At 50.6% G+C, this 18,068-nt stretch overlaps 1 protein-coding gene across 3 annotated transcripts; it reads right to left on the bottom strand.

Annotated features, from left to right (window-relative positions):
- Window positions 1-1,686: 1,686 nt before the first annotated feature.
- Window positions 1,687-13,721, bottom strand: Fam160b2 (family with sequence similarity 160 member B2). 3 transcript variants are annotated; one of them, XM_029554693.1, is made up of 16 exons: window positions 13,623-13,721; window positions 10,051-10,223; window positions 8,918-9,022; window positions 8,703-8,825; window positions 7,543-7,776; window positions 7,270-7,466; window positions 6,672-6,780; window positions 6,392-6,468; window positions 5,877-6,066; window positions 4,816-4,961; window positions 4,589-4,717; window positions 4,381-4,471; window positions 4,112-4,255; window positions 3,655-3,795; window positions 3,370-3,470; window positions 1,687-3,202 (listed from the first exon to the last, which is right to left on the bottom strand). In XM_029554693.1, the coding sequence occupies exons 2-16, from the start codon at window positions 10,171-10,173 to the stop codon at window positions 3,064-3,066; spliced, it is 2,049 nt and encodes a 682-aa protein (XP_029410553.1). In that variant the 5' UTR covers window positions 10,174-10,223; window positions 13,623-13,721; the 3' UTR covers window positions 1,687-3,063. The 3 variants fall into 3 exon arrangements, with proteins under 3 accessions (XP_029410553.1, XP_029410563.1, XP_029410570.1); XM_029554703.1 differs by having other exon boundaries at window positions 7,270-7,463; XM_029554710.1 differs by lacking the exon at window positions 4,112-4,255.
- Between the last annotated feature and the right edge of the window lie 4,347 nt (window positions 13,722-18,068).

Below are 18,068 nucleotides of genomic sequence, written 5' to 3'. Positions count from 1 at the left end.
CTGGGATTAAAGGCATGCGCCACCACGCCCGGCTAAAAATAAATTTTTAAATAAGACTTTTAATGGAAAACCAAAGCAATGGAACAAAGAAAATGTACTGAGTGCTGCTCATCACCACATCCTAGTGTGGCTGGCTTCTCATGTGGTAAGGATACTCCCTTACCACTCTAGCTTGAGAAGCCAGAAAGCTCACTGGCTCTTTCCTTGGTGCCTCCCTGCCTCTCTTGGCCACCATCTTGTCACTCTGGTTTCTGGAAGGTGGGAGGAATCCTCAGACCCTCTGAGGATGTATCTTCCAAACGAAAAAAACAAACCTTTTTCTATTTTTTTCATTTTGGCAGTGCTGGGGTCTTATGTGCTAGGCCAGTACTGCATTCACTCAGTGTCTGAAGAACTCCACCACCAGTTTATGCCCACTCAGAAGAGCAGTGATACCCACTCCCACTATGTAGCCTGGTAGTTTTCAACCCTGGGCATATATCAGAACCAAACAGAGAACTCTCAGACAGTTCTGTCCATTCCTAATACTGGCTGAACTGCTGAAAAGGTGGGAACTAGCACTTTTACTATTTGTGTGTATAGTATATATATATATACATATGTGTGTGTGCACATACCCATGTGCATGTGGGCACATATGTGCAGAAGCCAGAGGAGGACGTTGGCTGTCCTGCTGTGTCACTCTCTGCCTTCCACCCTCAAGGCAGGGTCTCTCCTGAACCTGGAGCTAGGCTGGCAGTCAGCAAGCCCCAAGATCCTTCCTTTCTTCCACCCACCATGCTGGGGTTTCAGACATGTATGCTGGGAATTCAAACTCAGGTCCTCCTGCTTATACATCAGGTTCTCCATTGAACCATCTCCCCAGCATAGCACCAGCATCTTAAGCAGTCCAGGTGCTTCTCCCATGCATCAGTGGAGCCCTGTTGAGGGCCTGCCTCTCCCAAGTTCTTGGCTGCCTGACCCTTGGTGACTCCCTCAGAACATGCCTTCCCCTCCCTTCTCACACAATTTTTTTTTTTTGAGCTAGGATCTCCCTCCTAGCTGGCCTGGGGCTCACTATGCAGACCAGGCTGACCTTGATCTCACAGAGCTCTACCTGACTCTGCCTCCCCAGTGCTGAGATTAAAGATGTTAGCCACCACACCTGACCTCACACAAGGCTGGAAGTTGGGCATCATGGTACATGCCTATAACTGAAACACTCAGGAGGTTGAGAAAGGAGGATTGCCTTGAGTTCAAGGCCAGCCTGGGCTATACAGCCTGACCTTGTCTCAAAAAAACCCAACCAAACAAAATAAGTTGGGGATTGAACCCAAAGGCCTTGAGCATGCTAAGCAAGCACTCTGTGAACTACACCTCCAGACTCTTTCCACATATCTAAGGACAAGCTTTTGTCAGTACTATAACCATTAATGGTCACACAGCATAAATACAAGGGGACTCACCCCTCACAGTGGCGCCAAGACTGGCAGGCTCTCGGTCCCAGGTGAGCCGAGTAGAAACAACATTGCTCACTAAAAGCCGGCTTCCTGGCTGGTGGAGAGAAATAGCAAATTTGCACTGCCATAACCACTCTGCTCACCTGCCCCCTCTTCTTCAGTGCTGGAAAAGGAATTTAGTGTCTTCCTTGGGGTGAAAGACAGACTCAAAGTGACAGAGAAGCTCTGAGCAGAAGACAAGCTGGAGAACAGTCACTGTGTCCACACACTCACAGTTTATTGCTGTGCTGTGTAGGGATGACACCGTGCAAATGCCAAAGTGCATTGAATAGAGGTCAGGGTCTTTGACACCCAGACCCTCAAACGTGTACGAATCTGAAGAGTGCAGACCCAATCCACCCAGGGAGATCTGCTCCTGTCCCACACCAGCACCTGTGCACACGCACATACACGCATGCATGCATGATGCTCTTCAGAGCAGCAGTGAAGTCCTCCCCCGCTGGGAGGAATGCGGGAGAGGTAGAGGTCATTGAGTTTCCTCCTCTTTCATGTCACCTCTTGGCAACCTGTGCCCAGCTTCGAGAGGCGGCATGGGCAGGAAAAGGAAGCGAAAGGGGCTCTGGCCTGCTCCTCCTTGCCCAGGAGCGAAGCCAACAACTGCAGTTTTGTTGTGAGGTAATGCCTGGCGCCGCCTGTGTGTTCTTGCAGGTTGAGACAGATTCAGGCTGGGTGGGGTGGCAGCCCCAGCCACGGAGGGCACATGAAGAACACCAGAGCTAGCTGCTTGGGCCTTAGCCCCTCGCTGCCAGGACTTGGAGGTCTGGAGTTGGGGTACCCTATCCCACTTGTATCCCAAGTCCCTGTCCTCTCCAACTCATTCCACTGGGAGTGCTTGGTGCTGGGCAGGATTCAGAGGGCAAGGCCTACCTCCCCTGGTCACTGACCTCTCTTGCCCAGGTGTTGTGGACCTGCTGAGACGGGTTCGGAGGAAGGCGCCAGAGAGGAACCAGCTGGAGCTGGAGCCCTGGCTGCAGCTACGCCAAAGTTCTCGTTAGCAGCTGCCCCCGCCTGGGCGAGGAGCATGCTTTGGGCATTTGCCATGAGGCGATTGGGAATTTTGCAACAGTCTCCAGGAGGGCAGAGAAAGAAGAGGGGGCTTCCCCTCAGTCCCCTGTGCTGCTGCTTCACCACTGCTCAAGCCACGGAAGCCAGAAAGAAACCTGTTGAGTCCTGGCAGCTTCCATGACACCTAATGCAACAGAGGCCTCCTGGTCCTGTCTCTCTGGTGGGGGTTCCTAGCCAGCCTCGGGGCCAGCAGCTTATTCCCTTTATCCCAGGAGTTGTCTCATGTTGTGGTTCTGGTCACTGTATAGCAAGGACAGTCACACAACACATGAAGGTGCTCGCTGGCCATCGTCCAGGTGCTCTGAAAAGGCCCCAAGGTTATCATGTGGCCTGAGAAGCCAGCTCTTTTGCTCCTCAGCACTTCCTTAAAACCTAGGTTCATGTGGTCATCAGGCCAACGTGTCCTACAGTTAGCCTGGGAGCTGAAACCCCCAGCTTGGAGGACAGTGGCAGCAGGACCAGGCAGGAGGCGCCTTCCCCCGCCCATCATGCTTCTGGCTCAGACTTGTTCTTCCGGGGGTGGAGAGAAGTTCAGGTGAGGACCATGTGGGGGAAACTTGACGAATGCAATTGCAGCCAGCTCCTTGCAGAATTCCTCAAGTACTACCACACCCTGGAGGAGGGTCTGGTGGTCCAGACTAAGGAGAGACAGCAGCAGGTAGGGGAGATGGCATGATTAGGTGTCAGCAGGCTTGCATCTGACATGACAACCCACATCCACAAGACTTGACCCAGTAGAGACACGTCCCAACCTACAGCACTTTCCACCTTCCCAACCCAGGGTACCCATTTCCCTTGTACTTACTGCTCTCCGGGGATTTGGCCCATCAGTTGTTTTCGTACCATAAGCAGTTTGCCTGGAAACTGGGGTACCCTCTGAATTCTTTGCATTAAGTCTCCAATCACCTAGAGTGAAAGCCGGAGAGGACTGAGGTGAGGACCAACCTCATTCCCAAAGGTGTCCCTGGCTCTGCTGCCCCAAAGGAGTGGGGGGGAGTGGTGTTGAAAAACCTGTGCTTTCCCTGGCACTGGTAAAGGGTGCCCAGCCCCTTTGCTTCTCTCTTCCTCCCTGGCCCACCCCCATCCTTACCCTGACAAGCACAGAGAACAGGCTCCTGCAGCCAGGAGCCAGACTGATGTAGGGATCCAGGAGGTACTCGTGGATATGGGGGTGGGGGAAGAGGGCGAGCCGGGACAGGACTGAGGTCACTTGTAGGTTCAAGCTATACGGCTGTAGGGAACAAGATGGGCAACACAAGGGGTGGTGAGCATTTTTGTACTCCCCCAGTAAGGCGCCTGGCTGGTGTGAACGTGCGCGGGGGTGGGAGACTCACGTGATGTGTGTGTCATGGATTCCCTGAGGCTGAGGGCCAGAGCATGTTAGGGCGTGTGGAGACTAGGCAAGACGGGGCTTCCCGCCTGGGGAAAGGTGAAGGGGCTATAGAGTTGAGGAACCAAAGAGGGGTCCACCCCTGTGGCCAGCCTCTATCCTCCTGAAGGACATGAGGCCCAACCTGGAATCTTCTGGGCCTGTTCTTATTGACTACCTGATCCAAAATCCGGGCCATGCGATCAAAGAGCACTTGAAGAAAGTGACCCTCAAAGAAAGGTCTTTCAGGCTCATGAGGGTCCAAGGGTGCAAGGCTCAGGGGCCAGCCCCAGGAGGCCACACGGGAGCTGCACTCCTGGAACTGAAGAAGAGGGGAGAGAGAGTTGAAAAAAGGTCTAAAAGGCCCAGCTGAGAGACCTCCTAAAAGTAGTGTGGGGTTGGGACTGTATAGGCAGAATATGAGGGGAGTTTATAGCCTCTACTCACCAGTCCATAGGCATCGTGGACGTATGTGTCATATCCATTCTCCTCCAGGAAGGCTGATGTCTTGGCTTCCTCAGGGACTAGGCAAAGGAAGCTAAGAGACAGGGGCCTAGGTGTGGAGGTGCCTCCCCAGGATCCCCTCACTCTCTGTCATTCACTGGACCCCAAGAACAGAACATAATTCATGGCTCCAACTGCCTAACCTCCCCACCTGTTGACAATCTCAGTCACTGCTGTTTTCCCATCAGAACTGGTAGCAGGAGCTGGCGGAGGCTTTGTGGAGGGCTGAAGGCCAGAATCAAGGAAGCCATCTGTGAAGTAGGGGTCTTCTTCCAGATCCCTGCAGGCAGGGAGGACCAGCATGCCAATGAATGAATGGGTGTTAAGGGCTGGGCTGGGTCTCTGGCAGCCCCATGCCTCCCTCCCAATTTCACTTACAGAGTGTCCTCATAGCTCTCTGGTTCCTGAGAGCCCCGAGCCACATACAGGCGGCCCTCGAGGTTGCACAAGACTAGGCTGCGGATAACTTGCTCGTGGGGCTTCTGGAGCAGCTCCTCAAATAGCCGCAGAGTAGCAATGCTGATCTGGGGTGAGAGGGGTCAGCAGGGGACCCTCCCCATTACCCTCCTGGTTTCTCAATGCCTGAGAACTGCTGTCCCAGGTTAAAAACAAAACAAAACAAAAACTCCCATAAGGTGGGGGTCACCTCCCTTGGTTAGAGACTAAGGTGGTGGGTATCGGGTGAAAGGTCGCCCAGGAAGCCGGAAGTCTGGAATGATCCCTGTTCAATTTCTCATTTGATGTGCCATCTCAGGCAAACCCAGTGGTATCTCTGTGCCTCCGTTTCCATGCTAGAAAATGAATGGAGCTACCCTATAGAGTGCTTGAGCCTCCAATAAGCCAAATGAATAGGAAAGCAGTTTATGAAATATATAGTGGTATAAAGACTGTGCAGTGGTCAGGCCGGAAAGATGGCTCGGGTTAAGAGCACTGGCTGCTCTTGCAGAGGACTGGGGTTCAGCTCCCAGCACCCACATGGCAGCTACCAACTGTCCAGAACTCCATTTCCAGGGAATCCAGTGCCCTCTTCTGGCCTCCTCGGACAGTGCATGACACGGATGCACTTTACATGCAGGCAAAACAATCATACACAAAAAATAAATTTAAAAAAGTGTGCAATCAGCCAGGTGTAGTGGCGCACACCTTTAATCCTAGCACTCTGGAGACAGAGGCAGGTGAATCTCTGTGAGTTCCAGGCCAGCCTGGTCTACATAGTGAGTTCCAGGCCAGCTGGGGCTACTGAGAGACCCTGTCTCAAAAAGACCAGAAAAAAAAAAAAAAGAAAAGAAAATCATGATAAAGACAGCTTGGCTGTTAATCCCACTGGGCTTTGGCTTAGGCCTGAGGTAGAGCCCCTGGGCCAGCAATAGAAAGTAGGAGGAAGCCCTCTTGATGCTCTGTGCTGGCTGTGGGGCAAGCTGAGGGTCCCTCTGTCTTACCTCATCAGACAGATGGTCACAGTGCATGATGAGGTGTGCACCCAGGGTGCAGGGGCTGCTCTGGGGGGCTGTAGGCTGCTGGTCAGTGCCCAGGAGGAAGGCCACAGCCTCCTGCAGCAGTGCAGTGGAGTGCAGCTGGCGCAGCATAGCTGTCAGCAGGGCGGTGGAGGTCAGGATGCTCTGCTCAGACCTGCAGGGAGAGGGAAAGAGCAGAGGACCAGTGGATGAATGGGTGTGGGGGTGCAAGAACTCTTTCCTGTTTTCACCTTTGGCCAACATGTCTCTAACAATGTCCCCACTCCTCCTGAGGTTCAATATTTAAGGATAAGAAGTTGCGCCCTAGCCCGTGGGGCTTAGAACCATGTATATGTTGGACAGGTCTGGCAAACATTAACCTGTGGAGTCCACAGGTATAATTCTGGCCAAGAAGGTTCCTGGCCTTTGTTATGAGAAAAGGCCTGATAGGGTGGGGCAGACACAGATCAGGGCCATGGACAAGGGAATTGGATGCTTACACATGTAGAAGCTGGGGCTGCAGGGTCTCTACAAATAGCTTCTCAGCCACAGCCTTTGCCAAGGCATCTGCAACCACCTAGGAGCCAAAGAGCATGCCTCCTGTATTCACACCGTTCACAACTGTCCCCGAGAATCATTGTGTTCTCACATTGCCCCAAATATGCCCGAGGGGCCCAGCTGACTAGGGTTAAGCTGGCATCTAGTCCCAGGTTACCATGCATCTGCTCCATTCCCTCCTTGAGATGGGAGAGAACCCCGACCATGCCTGCCCGTGCTCACCGTGTGTGCCTCTGTGATAAGGTGGTCACAGTAATCAAACCAGCCCAGGAAGGCAGCCAGGGCTTCCTTGCCAGGGAAGGATGCCTCATCAGATGGGGCACTGGGTAACCTAAGAAAAAGGGAGGTGGGAGTCTAGAGGACAAGAGGACATCTGGGAACAGGTCTCCCTCTCATCTAAAACCTCTGTTGCTGTGGTCAGTTCTACTGTAGGCTTCATGGTCAGACTGCAGAAGTGAGGCTTCTGGGAGGCTGCAAAGGGCCTGGGGATTGGCTAATACCCCAGGAAGAAGGTAGCCAGCAAGGCTATTTTTTAAAAAATATTATTTTTATGTGTATGAGTATATTGCCTGCATGTAAGTGAGTGCACCCGTGTCGTGCAATGCTGCAGAGGTCAGAAGAGGGTTTCAGATTCCCCTGGAACTGGAGTTAAGGATGGTTCACAACCACCATGTGGGTGCTGGGAATTGAACTCGGGTCCTCTGCAAGAGCTGTCAGTACTCTTAACCGCTGAGCCATCTCTCCAGACCCAAGGCTGTCTATCTTACATAACTACCAGCCCCTGAAGATATTTCCCACCCTTCCCAGATCATGGACCCACCTCCAACTGATGCCCTCTAAAGTGGCGATGTCTCCTGGGTCAAGGAAGGTAGGCATGGACTGGTACAGCTGGCAGAGATGCTTGGCAATTGCCACACAGCAGGAGCTGTTCTGTGTCAAGTAGGCGGCAGCTGCTGGGGAGGCCACGCTTACCAGGAGCAGCAGATTCTCCTGGGCCTTCAGGGCTACCCGACCCTTCTAGGGGATGGGGAGATGATGCTGAGACAGATGTTCTCTTCACCTTTCCCCACCCCTGCCAACTCTGCAGCCAGACCTTGCTCTTGCATAGCCCAAGCAGAGAGGTGATGAGGTTGCTCTCCCCAGGCCCATTTTCTGTCCCCTCAGGCTTAGCAGGCAGAGGACTGTTCAAGGCAGGGACACCACAGCACTCCCTATCCAGTTGGGGATCCCTGTTGTGGGGATAGTCCTTATCCCTGTGGCCAGCTGTGTCTTTAGGCAGAGCGGTAGATTCTCTGAATGCCTTCTTCTTATCTATAATCTTTTTACCCTGCAAAGAAGGTGGGGTGAGGCCAAGGTCACAGTGGAGGCCCTTCCATACCACAGGGTGCTTCCTTGAAAGTGCAGGGTAAGAGCCAGGTGTGGTGGAGCACTCCTGTAATCCTAGCACTCAGAGGGAGATGATCACAAGTTCAAAGCCAGCCTGGGCTACACAGGAAGACTGTGTGTCTCGCCAGGTTTGACAGCACATACTCTGATTCTAGAACTTGGGAGGCTGAGGCAGGAGGATTGTTAAGATTGAGGCCAGCCTGTGATGGGGGAGGAGAGAGAGGGAGAGAGAGTGAGAGAGAGGGAGAAGGAGGGAGAAAGGGAGGGAGAGGGGGAGGGAGGGAGAGATGGAGGGAGGGAGGGAAGGAGAGCGTCTGTCTCAAAAGGCAAAATTGGAGCCAGCCAGATGGCTCAGCCAGTAAAGACACTTGCTACAGCAGCTTAGAAACCTGAGTTCAATTACCAGAACCCATGCAATAGTGGAAGAGAACTGACTCCACAAAACTGCCCTCTGACCTCCACATGCATCCACACTGATATATCATGAACACACACATACATTTTTAAAAGGTCAAAAGGGGCTGGGGATGTGGCTCAGTAGGTAAGCGCCTAGCATTAATGAAGCCCTGGGTCTGTTCCCTAGCACTTTATGAACAGGGCATAGTGAGGCATGGTGGTAATAGGCCTATAACTCAACACTAGGGAGATGGAGGGAGGAGGATCAGAAGTTCAAAGTCATTGTTGACTACATAGTGAATTTGAAGCCAGCCTGGGCTACATGAGACTCTGAAAAAAGAAAAAAAAAAGCCAGAAACAACAGAAGAGGGCAGTGGGTAGAAGACAGGGCCTCAGCCTGGAGTGCCTGTGGCACTGTCCTTTCCTTCTTCCTCAGCAGGACCAACTCCCATTCCCCATAGAAGCACTTACTTCCAGGATATAGGCAAGCAGCTCTGGATCTTGCTGGATCTTAGAGCAGAGGACACTGGTGAATTGTACCTCCTCCTTTTCTGTGAGGGACCCAGGGGCTGTCCCACCAATTCGAAGAAGTTTCTGGAAGGGTAATAGAACAGAAACCAAGAAGAATGGAGTTTGGGGAAGGGGGAACCCTATGACCTGACACCCCATAGCTTCCTGACCCTCACCTGCACAGGTCTGTGGACACTGAGGTAGTGCAACAGGGGGTGCTGCACCTGGGCCAGGACCTTGCTGAAGAACTGGAACACCTGCTGCCGCATGCCTGGGGGGTACTGGGTCAGGAACAGAGTATCCTGTCAGAGTCGAGGCCACCGCCACCTGTCTTGAACAGTCTTCCCTCCAGAACCAGGAGCCTGACTCCTTCCCAGTCATGGCGCATAGAGGCCTCCTTCCCTTAACAGTGTGTGCAGCTGGTCTTCCCCATGCCCCTAACCTCCTTCTCTTAGTTTTCTTCATAAGTGGGTCATTACTGAACACACTGCAGCTGACCTTCCATATATGCTGAGTTTGTATCTACAGATTCAACCAACCTCAGATCAAAAATATTCAGAACATGTACAGACATTTTTCTTGTTATTCCTTAATCAATGCATTATTGTATTAAGTGTAAGTAATCCAGATATGATTTAAAGGTACAGAAGAACATGTATAGGCTACAAACACAGTCATCCCTAGGTAGGATTGGATCTGGAGATCAATCTGTCCATCATAATCTACCTATCATCTATCTTCTCTCTATATGCCTTTTTGTTTGTGGAACTCATTAAATTTTTTTTACATTTATTTATTGCGTGTGTGTGTGTGTGTGTGCACGTGTGCGCATGTGTTCATGCATGCCATATTACACATGTTAAAATCAGAGGACAACTTGAAGGAATTGGTTCTCTCCTACCATGTGGGTCCCAGAGATCAAACTCAGATTGTCGTCAGGCTTGGGGGCAAGTGCCTTTACACACTGAGTCATTTTGTGGGCCCCTGGGCCTTGTTTTATATAAGGGACTTGAGAATCCATGGATTTGGATCTGAGGGAAAGGGTAGCAAGGCCCTGGGATCAATCCTCCATGGATAAGGAGAGCTCACTATGTACAATTATCCTGCCCCTCAATCCCTAGCACCTAGAACACAGCCCAGCAAACAACAGGTATTCAGTCCCTCTGTGCTGAGTGAGGAGGGATGTTGTTGCAAGTGACACAGTCACACTACTTGTCCTTTTTGACCGTTCACCCTAACATCAGGGAGGAGCAGAAGAATGAGGGTTTAGTGAACTGAAAGTTTCCAGATGTCCTGGTGGCATGCCCACCTCAGCCTTGCCCAGTGTGCACAGGGTCTCCAGTATCTTGTGCTGTAGTAGGTATTCGAGACATGGCCCAGCCTCGCCAGCAGCTGCCTGCTGCCTCTCTTCATATACCAGGATGTCCAGCATCTGCTTCAGCCGCCAGGGAATATCTGTTTTCTTGGCCGGGGTGTTTTCATCTAGTCAAGGTTCAGGACACAAGGGTGGGTGGCAAGAAAAGGAGCACTAGAAGTTAAAAGCGACACCCTTTCATGCCAAGTGTAAAAGGAAATCATGCCTGAGATGGGCCAAGGGCCATTAGGAGATGAAAGTTTACAGTCAATGATTGTGTATTTCAAAAAGACAAAAGTCTGGGGATCAGACCCAGGACATAGCCTACTGGCAATGTGTGTGCTTGCCCCAGCACATCATCAGGAGTACAGAAATATTTCCTTCCAAAACTGGGGACAAGGACACCTCATGGGCCCAAAGGAGGACATGGATTCCAAAAAGATGTTTCAAGAACTGCCTGTCTACTCCAGGCCTCAGTGAGCAGTTATGAGGTCTGTACTGCAACTGTTGAGCCTGTATTCTATCACCTTCCCGAGTGACCATCTCCTGGGGGCCTGTTCTTGTCCCTTTTCCATTCATGGAAGTCAGTACAAAGCATAGACGATCTGATCTGTGTACCAACCTTGCTTGATCCAGGGGTGGCAGTGGGGCGGGGAGGGGGAGGAGGGGGATCGAGAGCCACCTTTCCTGGAGCTTTAGAAGTCAGCCAGAAGGGTACAGTACCCTTTTGGAGAAAGCTTTGCAGCTGGGGTTGGAGCACCCCCTAGCTTTGCTTTAAGGCACCCTCTCCCTATTGCTCTGATGGGGACTGTTCTGGAAATTAAAGGCCTAAATGCAGAGAAAGCCCCAGGTGGGTTGAGCTTTAGGCTGAGCTTGGTGGCACAGGCTTATAATCGCAGCTGCTCAAGAGGCTGATGAGGCAGGAGTATTATAGTTCAAGGCCTGCCTGAGCTACAGAGAGAGGAGTTCAAGGCCAACCTAGACAACTTAGCAAGATCTTGTCTTAAAAAGTAAAAGGCGGGGGGCAGTGCTAGAGAGATGGCTCGGTGGTTAAGAGCACTGGCTGCTCTTGTAGAGGACCCGGGTTTGATTCCCAGCACCCATATGGTAGCTAACAATCATCCATAATTCCAGTTCTCTTCTAGCCACCATGAACATTGCATCCAGGGGTGCACTTATATACATGCAGGCAGAACATTCATACACATTAAAAAAATAAAAAGTAAAAAGGGTTGGAGATGTATCTGTGTGTGTGTGTGTGTGTGTGTGTGTGTGTGTGTGTGTGTGTGTGTCTGGGTTCAACCAATCCCCAACACACAGAGAGATAGACAGCTTTAGTCTAAAGGAGTGGCTCCTAAGCAGGGGTAAATTTTGCCCCCTGGGAAACACTGCCTAGAGACATTCATGGCTGTCATAACAGAGAGGTGTAGAATCTAGTAGGTAGAAGCCAGAATTTGCTGTTCAAAGGACAACAATGCACAGATATTCCTCCTTCAACAAGAGCAGTCCAGTCTCAATGTCCACTGTGCCAAGACTAAAAGAAGCCTGTTCTAAGGGAATCCTCCAACGGCCCCTCAGAGTGCTCAAGGCCACTTTAGTTTCATGGGCTGCCTCAAGCTGGAAAGAAAGCTTCTAGGAAAGTCACAGGCCCCAGTCTGAATCCAGGGAGATGGAAAGCTAGGGATACAGGATCTGGTTACCTAGCAACCTAGCTTACTGACTACAAAGCAGCTAATCAGATTCTGACCCTCAGTGAGTGATTATGCTGGGTCAGATGCCCCAAGGCTTTGGGCCTTTGAGCTTGGAAAGGACCCAGTCACATTTTCTCCTTCTACATTACCTAGATCTCTACAGGGGAAATGGCCTTAACTTGGCTCAGGGAAACGAATTTATTACATTTCTTTCTTTTTCTCTTCAATTTTTTTTTTTTTAAGATGGGATCTCTTGTACCCCAGAGTGACCATGAACTTCTGACCCTCTTGCCTCCCCTTTCTGAGCATGGGGCTACAGGCATGCACCACCACACCTGGTCTATACAGTGCTAATGAACCCAGGGCTTTATGGATGCTAGGTGTACTGGATAGCTTCTGTTGTCAGCCTCAAACACCTGAGTGGAGGGAACCTCAATTGAGCAATGTCTTCGATTGGATTGGATTGGCCATGTCTATGGGGCATTTTCTAGATTGTTGAGAAAGGTGAGAGGGCAAAATCCACTGTGGGTGATACCACCCATGGGCAGGTGGTCCTGTGTTGTATAAGAAAGCAGCCTGAGCACCGGCCAGAAAAAAGCCAGTAAGTGGGATTCCTCTATAGTCTCTGCTTCAGTTCCTGCCTCCAGGTTCCTTAACTGACTTCTCTCAGGGATGAGCTGTGACCTGGGAGATGTAAGATAAAATAAACCCTTTCCTCCCTGTCTTAGTTTGTTCTTCATTGCTGTGACAAAATACTCTGACCAATACCAATTTGGGGAGGAAAGGATTTATTCAGCTTACATCTCCCAGGTCGCAGTTCATCAGGGAGCCCAAGGTAGGAACTCAGGGCAGGAACCTGGAGGCAGGAGCTGGAGCACAGGCCATGGAGGAATGCTACTTACTGGCTTGCTCCCTAGGCCCCTGCTCAGTCTGCTTTCTTATGCAACACAGGCCCAACTGCCCAGGGGCGGCACCACCCACAGTGGGCTGGGCCCTCCTACATCACTCATCAAGAAGATGCCCTTCAGACATGGCCGCAGGCCAGTCCAATGGAGGCAATTCCCCAACTGAGGCTCCCTCAACCCAGGTGGGTCAAGTTGACACTAAAGCTATCCAGCACACTCCCCAAGTTAATTTTGGTCAGTACTTTATCACAGCAATGGAAACCAAACCAGGACACTAGGCAAGCACTCTACCAACTGAGCTACATCCCCAGCCTGTTACATTTCTTTCTTATTTATTTATTTATTTATTGATTGATTGATTGATTGATTGACTTATTTATTGACTTTTAATTTATTTTTTGGTCTTTTTGAGCCATGGTCTCCCTGTAGCTCCAGCTGGCCTGGAACTCACTATATAGACCAGGCTGGCCTTGAACTCACAGAGATCCACCTGCCTCTGCCTCCTGAGTGCTGGGATTAAAGGTGTGAGCCACCATGCTCAGCATTACATTTCTTTTAATTGACAGTTTTAGTGACAAGCCCTTGGGACTGAAGGCCTGGGGAACTATACCTAGCTGGGAGCTAAAGCAAGTGAAGCCACCTTTACCTTGCCAGTGAGATCCCCAAACTCTTCTCCTCAGTCATCACTCACATGGCTCCTCCTCCCAAAAGGTTGGGCGGGGGGGGGGGGGGGGGCAACAAACAAATCCTTAAGGCTGAAGGCTGAAGAGGCCAGGAATCTGAGTCTTCCTCCGGTCTTTCTGTCTCCTTGGCTCAGTCCTGACTCTGGGCAGTGAATATCACCTTCCCAAGACACCTGCACAGTGACCCTCTGCCCATACTTTTCCCCAGTTCCCTCCTCAGGTCCCAGGTTTGGGAGGAGCAAGCCTACCTGTGCTCTCAATGTAGTACTGTGTGATGCCCTTCCAGTGCTCCACAAAGGCCTGCAGCAGATCAATGCTGGGCTCCCGCTGCAGAGAAAGCAGACACGGCCTCAGTGGGCGATCCCAACGACCATGGGTCCACAGCACCAGCACTCACAGGAATAGACACCCATAGGTCTTCTTAGTGTCTAATCAGGTAAGTTCTAGGCTGTAGAGAAAGCATTCTGCACCCAGCTTTTCAAAGGGAAGAGTGACACATCTCTCCAGGACAGAACATGATGGTCTCCTCAGAGGCCTCCCTCTCCCACATGTCATAGTCTTTGTTCCTGAGAAGTAAGCATGTTGAAGAGGGACCAGGCATGAGTATTTCTGCACAATCTGGTCATGCTACAACAGAAAGACTGCTAGGAATACAGTAGCACCCAAGAAAGAAAAATCACTGGAATGATATACATGGAAAAAACCTTCAGGACCCTCTCCATCGGGGTCTAGGAAAACCTATGCTCAAGGCTATGGCAGGCTCTGTTCAGTAGGAGTTAACACTAGCGTAATCTAAGGGAAGGGCCTTCATCTTTTGTCCCAGGCCTCAGCCTGCATACCCTAACTCTGTCATCCCTTCTTCTGTCACCCTGTCACTATTCTCACAAAGTCCCTCAACTAGCTTGTCCCCAAAATACTCTCTCCATCTCTGCACTCTAGCTGGAACTGGTCTTGAACTAAGGATGACCAACTGCCCTGAAAATGTCTTTTTCTCCTTGTACAGTAAATGCTTACAAGACAGAAATGCATGCACAATCCTACCACAGGTGCTCATTTCTACCTCTAGGTCTTTGCTCAGGCTACCTACTGTCCTAGGAGCCTGTCACCCTCCTATACTTGTCTAGGTTCTGAGACTTCTCAGAGGCTAGTGAAGGACTGGCAGCTCCCTAACGCCTTCGCTTGGACTCCTGCTGGCATACCTCTTCCTAGCTCAGTGCTTTATGGTACCACAGAGCTGGAAGTCTTCTTGAGTCATTCATTCAGTGCACATCTTGTTCGAGGTGCCCACTAGATGCAGGATGTAGCATGCTACAAGCAATCTAAACATGTCTAAGCCTCCATCCCCAGTAAATGTGCCATCAAGAAAATAAAAGAAAGTTACACCAAAAATATAACCTGTGAAGAAGCAGAAGAGGTGGAAAGGGAACTTTAAAAGCGGGGTCACTTCTAAGGGCTGGAGGGACCACTCAGTAGTTAAGAGCACTTGCTGATCTTCTAAGGGATCCAACTTCAGTTCCTACCACCCACCCACATCAGGTAACCACAATCAACTGTAACTCCAGCCACAGGGGATCCAACACCCTCTACTGTACTCTTTAGGCAACGCGCATATGACATACATATAAGCACACATATACACACACTTATACATAAGTAAAAATAAAGATTTTTTTTTCTTTTTGTTTTTTTTTGAGACAGGGTCTCACTATATAGCTCTGGCTGGCCTGGAGCTATGTAGAACAGGCCTGCCTCTGCCTCCCAGTGCTGGGATTGTGTGCCAAGGCAACCAGCAAGATAAATCTTAAAGAAAAAAGAGGGGCCACTAACAGATCTCTTTTGAGAACTCAGACTCCAGCTGGATCAAATTTCAACAGTGTGAGGAAACTATTCCCAGTAGAAAGACCTGGGCAAAGTGCATCTGGGGAAAGGGCAGTGAACACTATGTGGGTCTCCAAGGTCAAATCAAAAGCCTAGTTGTTCTTTTTTTTTTTTTTTAAGCAGCAAGGTCATTGCCACCTTCAGAGGAATGTTTTGGGAAGATCTACCTGCAGTGTCATGACAAAGGCAGGAAGATATTTAGATGGCCAGGTTGACAGGGGAGTGAGGGACAAAACTCAGAGACCTCACTGCAGAGAGTATTCTTTTGAAGTCAGTTGGAGGGGAAGTGACCCTTCTAGAAAAGGATTTCTCAGTCCTTCAAGATGCTCTACCTCAGGTTGGTGACATTGCTCAGCTGTTAAAAAGCTTGCTGCCAAGTTTGATCCTGAGAACTCTGACCTCCAAATGCATGCTGTGGTGGACACGTAGACACAGACACACACACACACATCTAAATAAATGTAATAATAATAATATTATTATTAAAAGAGGGGCTGGAGAGATGGCTCAGCAGTTAAGAGTACTGGCTGCCCTTGCAGAGGACCCAGGTCCTGTTCCCACACCCATATGGCAGCTAATTCTACTTAGTCCTAAACTTCAGTTCCAGGGAATCTGATGCCCTTTTCTGGATTCTGCAGGTACCAGGCGATCACATGGTGCACTTACATACAGGAAGGCAAAACACACACACAAAGTATTTTTTAAAACCCTCCATCCATAAGGAGTGACCTGACTTATCACATTCCATGTAATACTGTTACTCCAGCTCTGCTGGACTGTGAGCTTCCTAAGGCCAAGGCTGTGTTTTCTATATGCCAGACCCAGAAGGATTTTACCAACTTTAAGCAAGCTCCTGAAGGCATTCTTGCCACAGTGACATCTCTTGTAAAGTCCTTGGAACCTTGGCCAACACCCCAGTGACCTCACAGTTTCTGTGATAGGGTCTCACCTAGCCTCAAATTTCATCTACAGTCTCCAAAAACCTTGTGCTGGACTTCAACCAAAATGAATATTCCGAGCCAGGTGTGGTAGCACATGCCATTAATCCCAGTATCAGAAAGCAGAGGTAGGCAGATCTCTGTGAGATTGAGGCCCTACATAATAATTTTGAGGCCAGTTAGGACCCTGTCTCAACACACACACACACACACACACACACACACACACACACACACACACACACAAGACCCAGGTAAAGCAGGGACAACACAAACTGGTAAAGGACAGAAGATAGGGCTGAAATCTCCATCTGAATCTACTACTAGTTACTGTAACCAAAGAAACTGCATCAAATGATTTCCTCTAAAAGATAACATTATTTTTAGAAAGAGCCATAAGGATCTCTAGGTCAGGAAGGAGGGGAAAGGAACACTCTTTCTGGATCATATGCAACTTGGTGGCCCAACTGGGGGGAAAGGCCTAATCCTCAGACTGGGGTGGAGCCAAAAAGAGGGATTCCTATGTGGCATAAATCACACAGGGGCAGCCAGACTTCCAGGCACTGTCCATATGCTGCACACTGAGGGTAACTTGCCTAAAAGTATGTCCCTCCACTCCCTGTATCCTCAGCTCCTGATGCCTGAGCTTTCTGCATTGGGAGTAGAAGAAATTCACTCCTCAGGATCAAGAACTCTTAGGGCCTATCCATCCTTCCAATCCTCCTTGTAAATGGAGCTGTCCCCAGAGCTATGAATTAGTTTATCAGATCACTTTCTAAGACAACATTTGGTTTGACTGGGGACAGGGAGGAGGGAAGGAAAGGTGATTTTGGAACATCTCCCCTATAATTCCAGTGTCCTAGGCCCTGGACCTCAGGAGAGAGCGGGCTGGGGTGGTGGGGCAGGGGGGTGCAGAAGTTTTTCACTTTCTTCGCCAGTTTGCCTAAGGCTGAACCAGATAATAATTAGTAATAATAATAATAATAATAATAATAATAATAAATGCTCTGATTAAGGAAGAAGTGCATGGAGAGAGGGGAGTGAAACCCAAAGCTGTATCTTTAGGGACAGATACACTACAAGCATCAGCTAGAGGGTGTTCTTATACGGTGAGAAGAAATAAATGAACTTTCCAGATAGTTTCTTGCAAGGCTGCTTTAAAGATAGAGGATACCTCACTCTGTTTACACTGCTCTTTGCTCTTGATGAAGTGAAGCCTACAGTGGGCTGCCAGGGACCCAAACACGAACTGACAGATGCGGGGTGGGGGTTGGGGTGGGGATATACTCTTCCAACAAGGCCCCCACGCTGGCGGGCCTCGCTAAATCAAGGTCAGTTTGACTCAGTGGTAGAGATGTGTGGCCCGCAGAGGGCTGCTTCCGGGTTCGGCGACCACCCACCCCTGCACGCTCTCGGTCCCCTTCCTTGGGGACTTAAGTCACAGTGGCCGCAACTCACCCCAGAATGAACCCCAGGGCACCCAGTGCGCGACTCCTGGCTGTCTAGCAGCTGCTAGGGGAAAGGGAGTCTGCAACGACTCCATGTGAGGAGGTATGGAGGAGGGACAGGAAGGAGGAAGGCTGACAGCAGCTGGGGAAGAGGCTGGGGCAGATCCGGGAAGACACCACCGGGTGACCGGGGAGCGTTTGGGGAGAGAAGAGTTAGGGAGCCGGGGAAGCTCCGGTGCGCAGGGAAGCAGGTCGGGGCGCAGAGCCGGGTGCAGTCCCGGAGCCGGGCGGTCAGGAGAGGCTCCGACACCCGGCGGCCCCTGCGGAGCGGTGCGTACAGGGCACGACCCGGCGACAGAGGCCTGGAAGCGGCGTCCGGCCCGCGGAGCGGCCTGTCCGCCGAATCCGCGCCCGCCCGCCCCCGGCCCCG

This window comes from Nannospalax galili, unplaced genomic scaffold (assembly GCF_000622305.1).
Source record: "Nannospalax galili isolate Female #2095 unplaced genomic scaffold, S.galili_v1.0 scaffold291, whole genome shotgun sequence".
Lineage (NCBI taxonomy): Eukaryota > Metazoa > Chordata > Mammalia > Rodentia > Spalacidae > Nannospalax > Nannospalax galili.
This window is presented reverse-complemented; position numbering and strand designations above follow the sequence as displayed.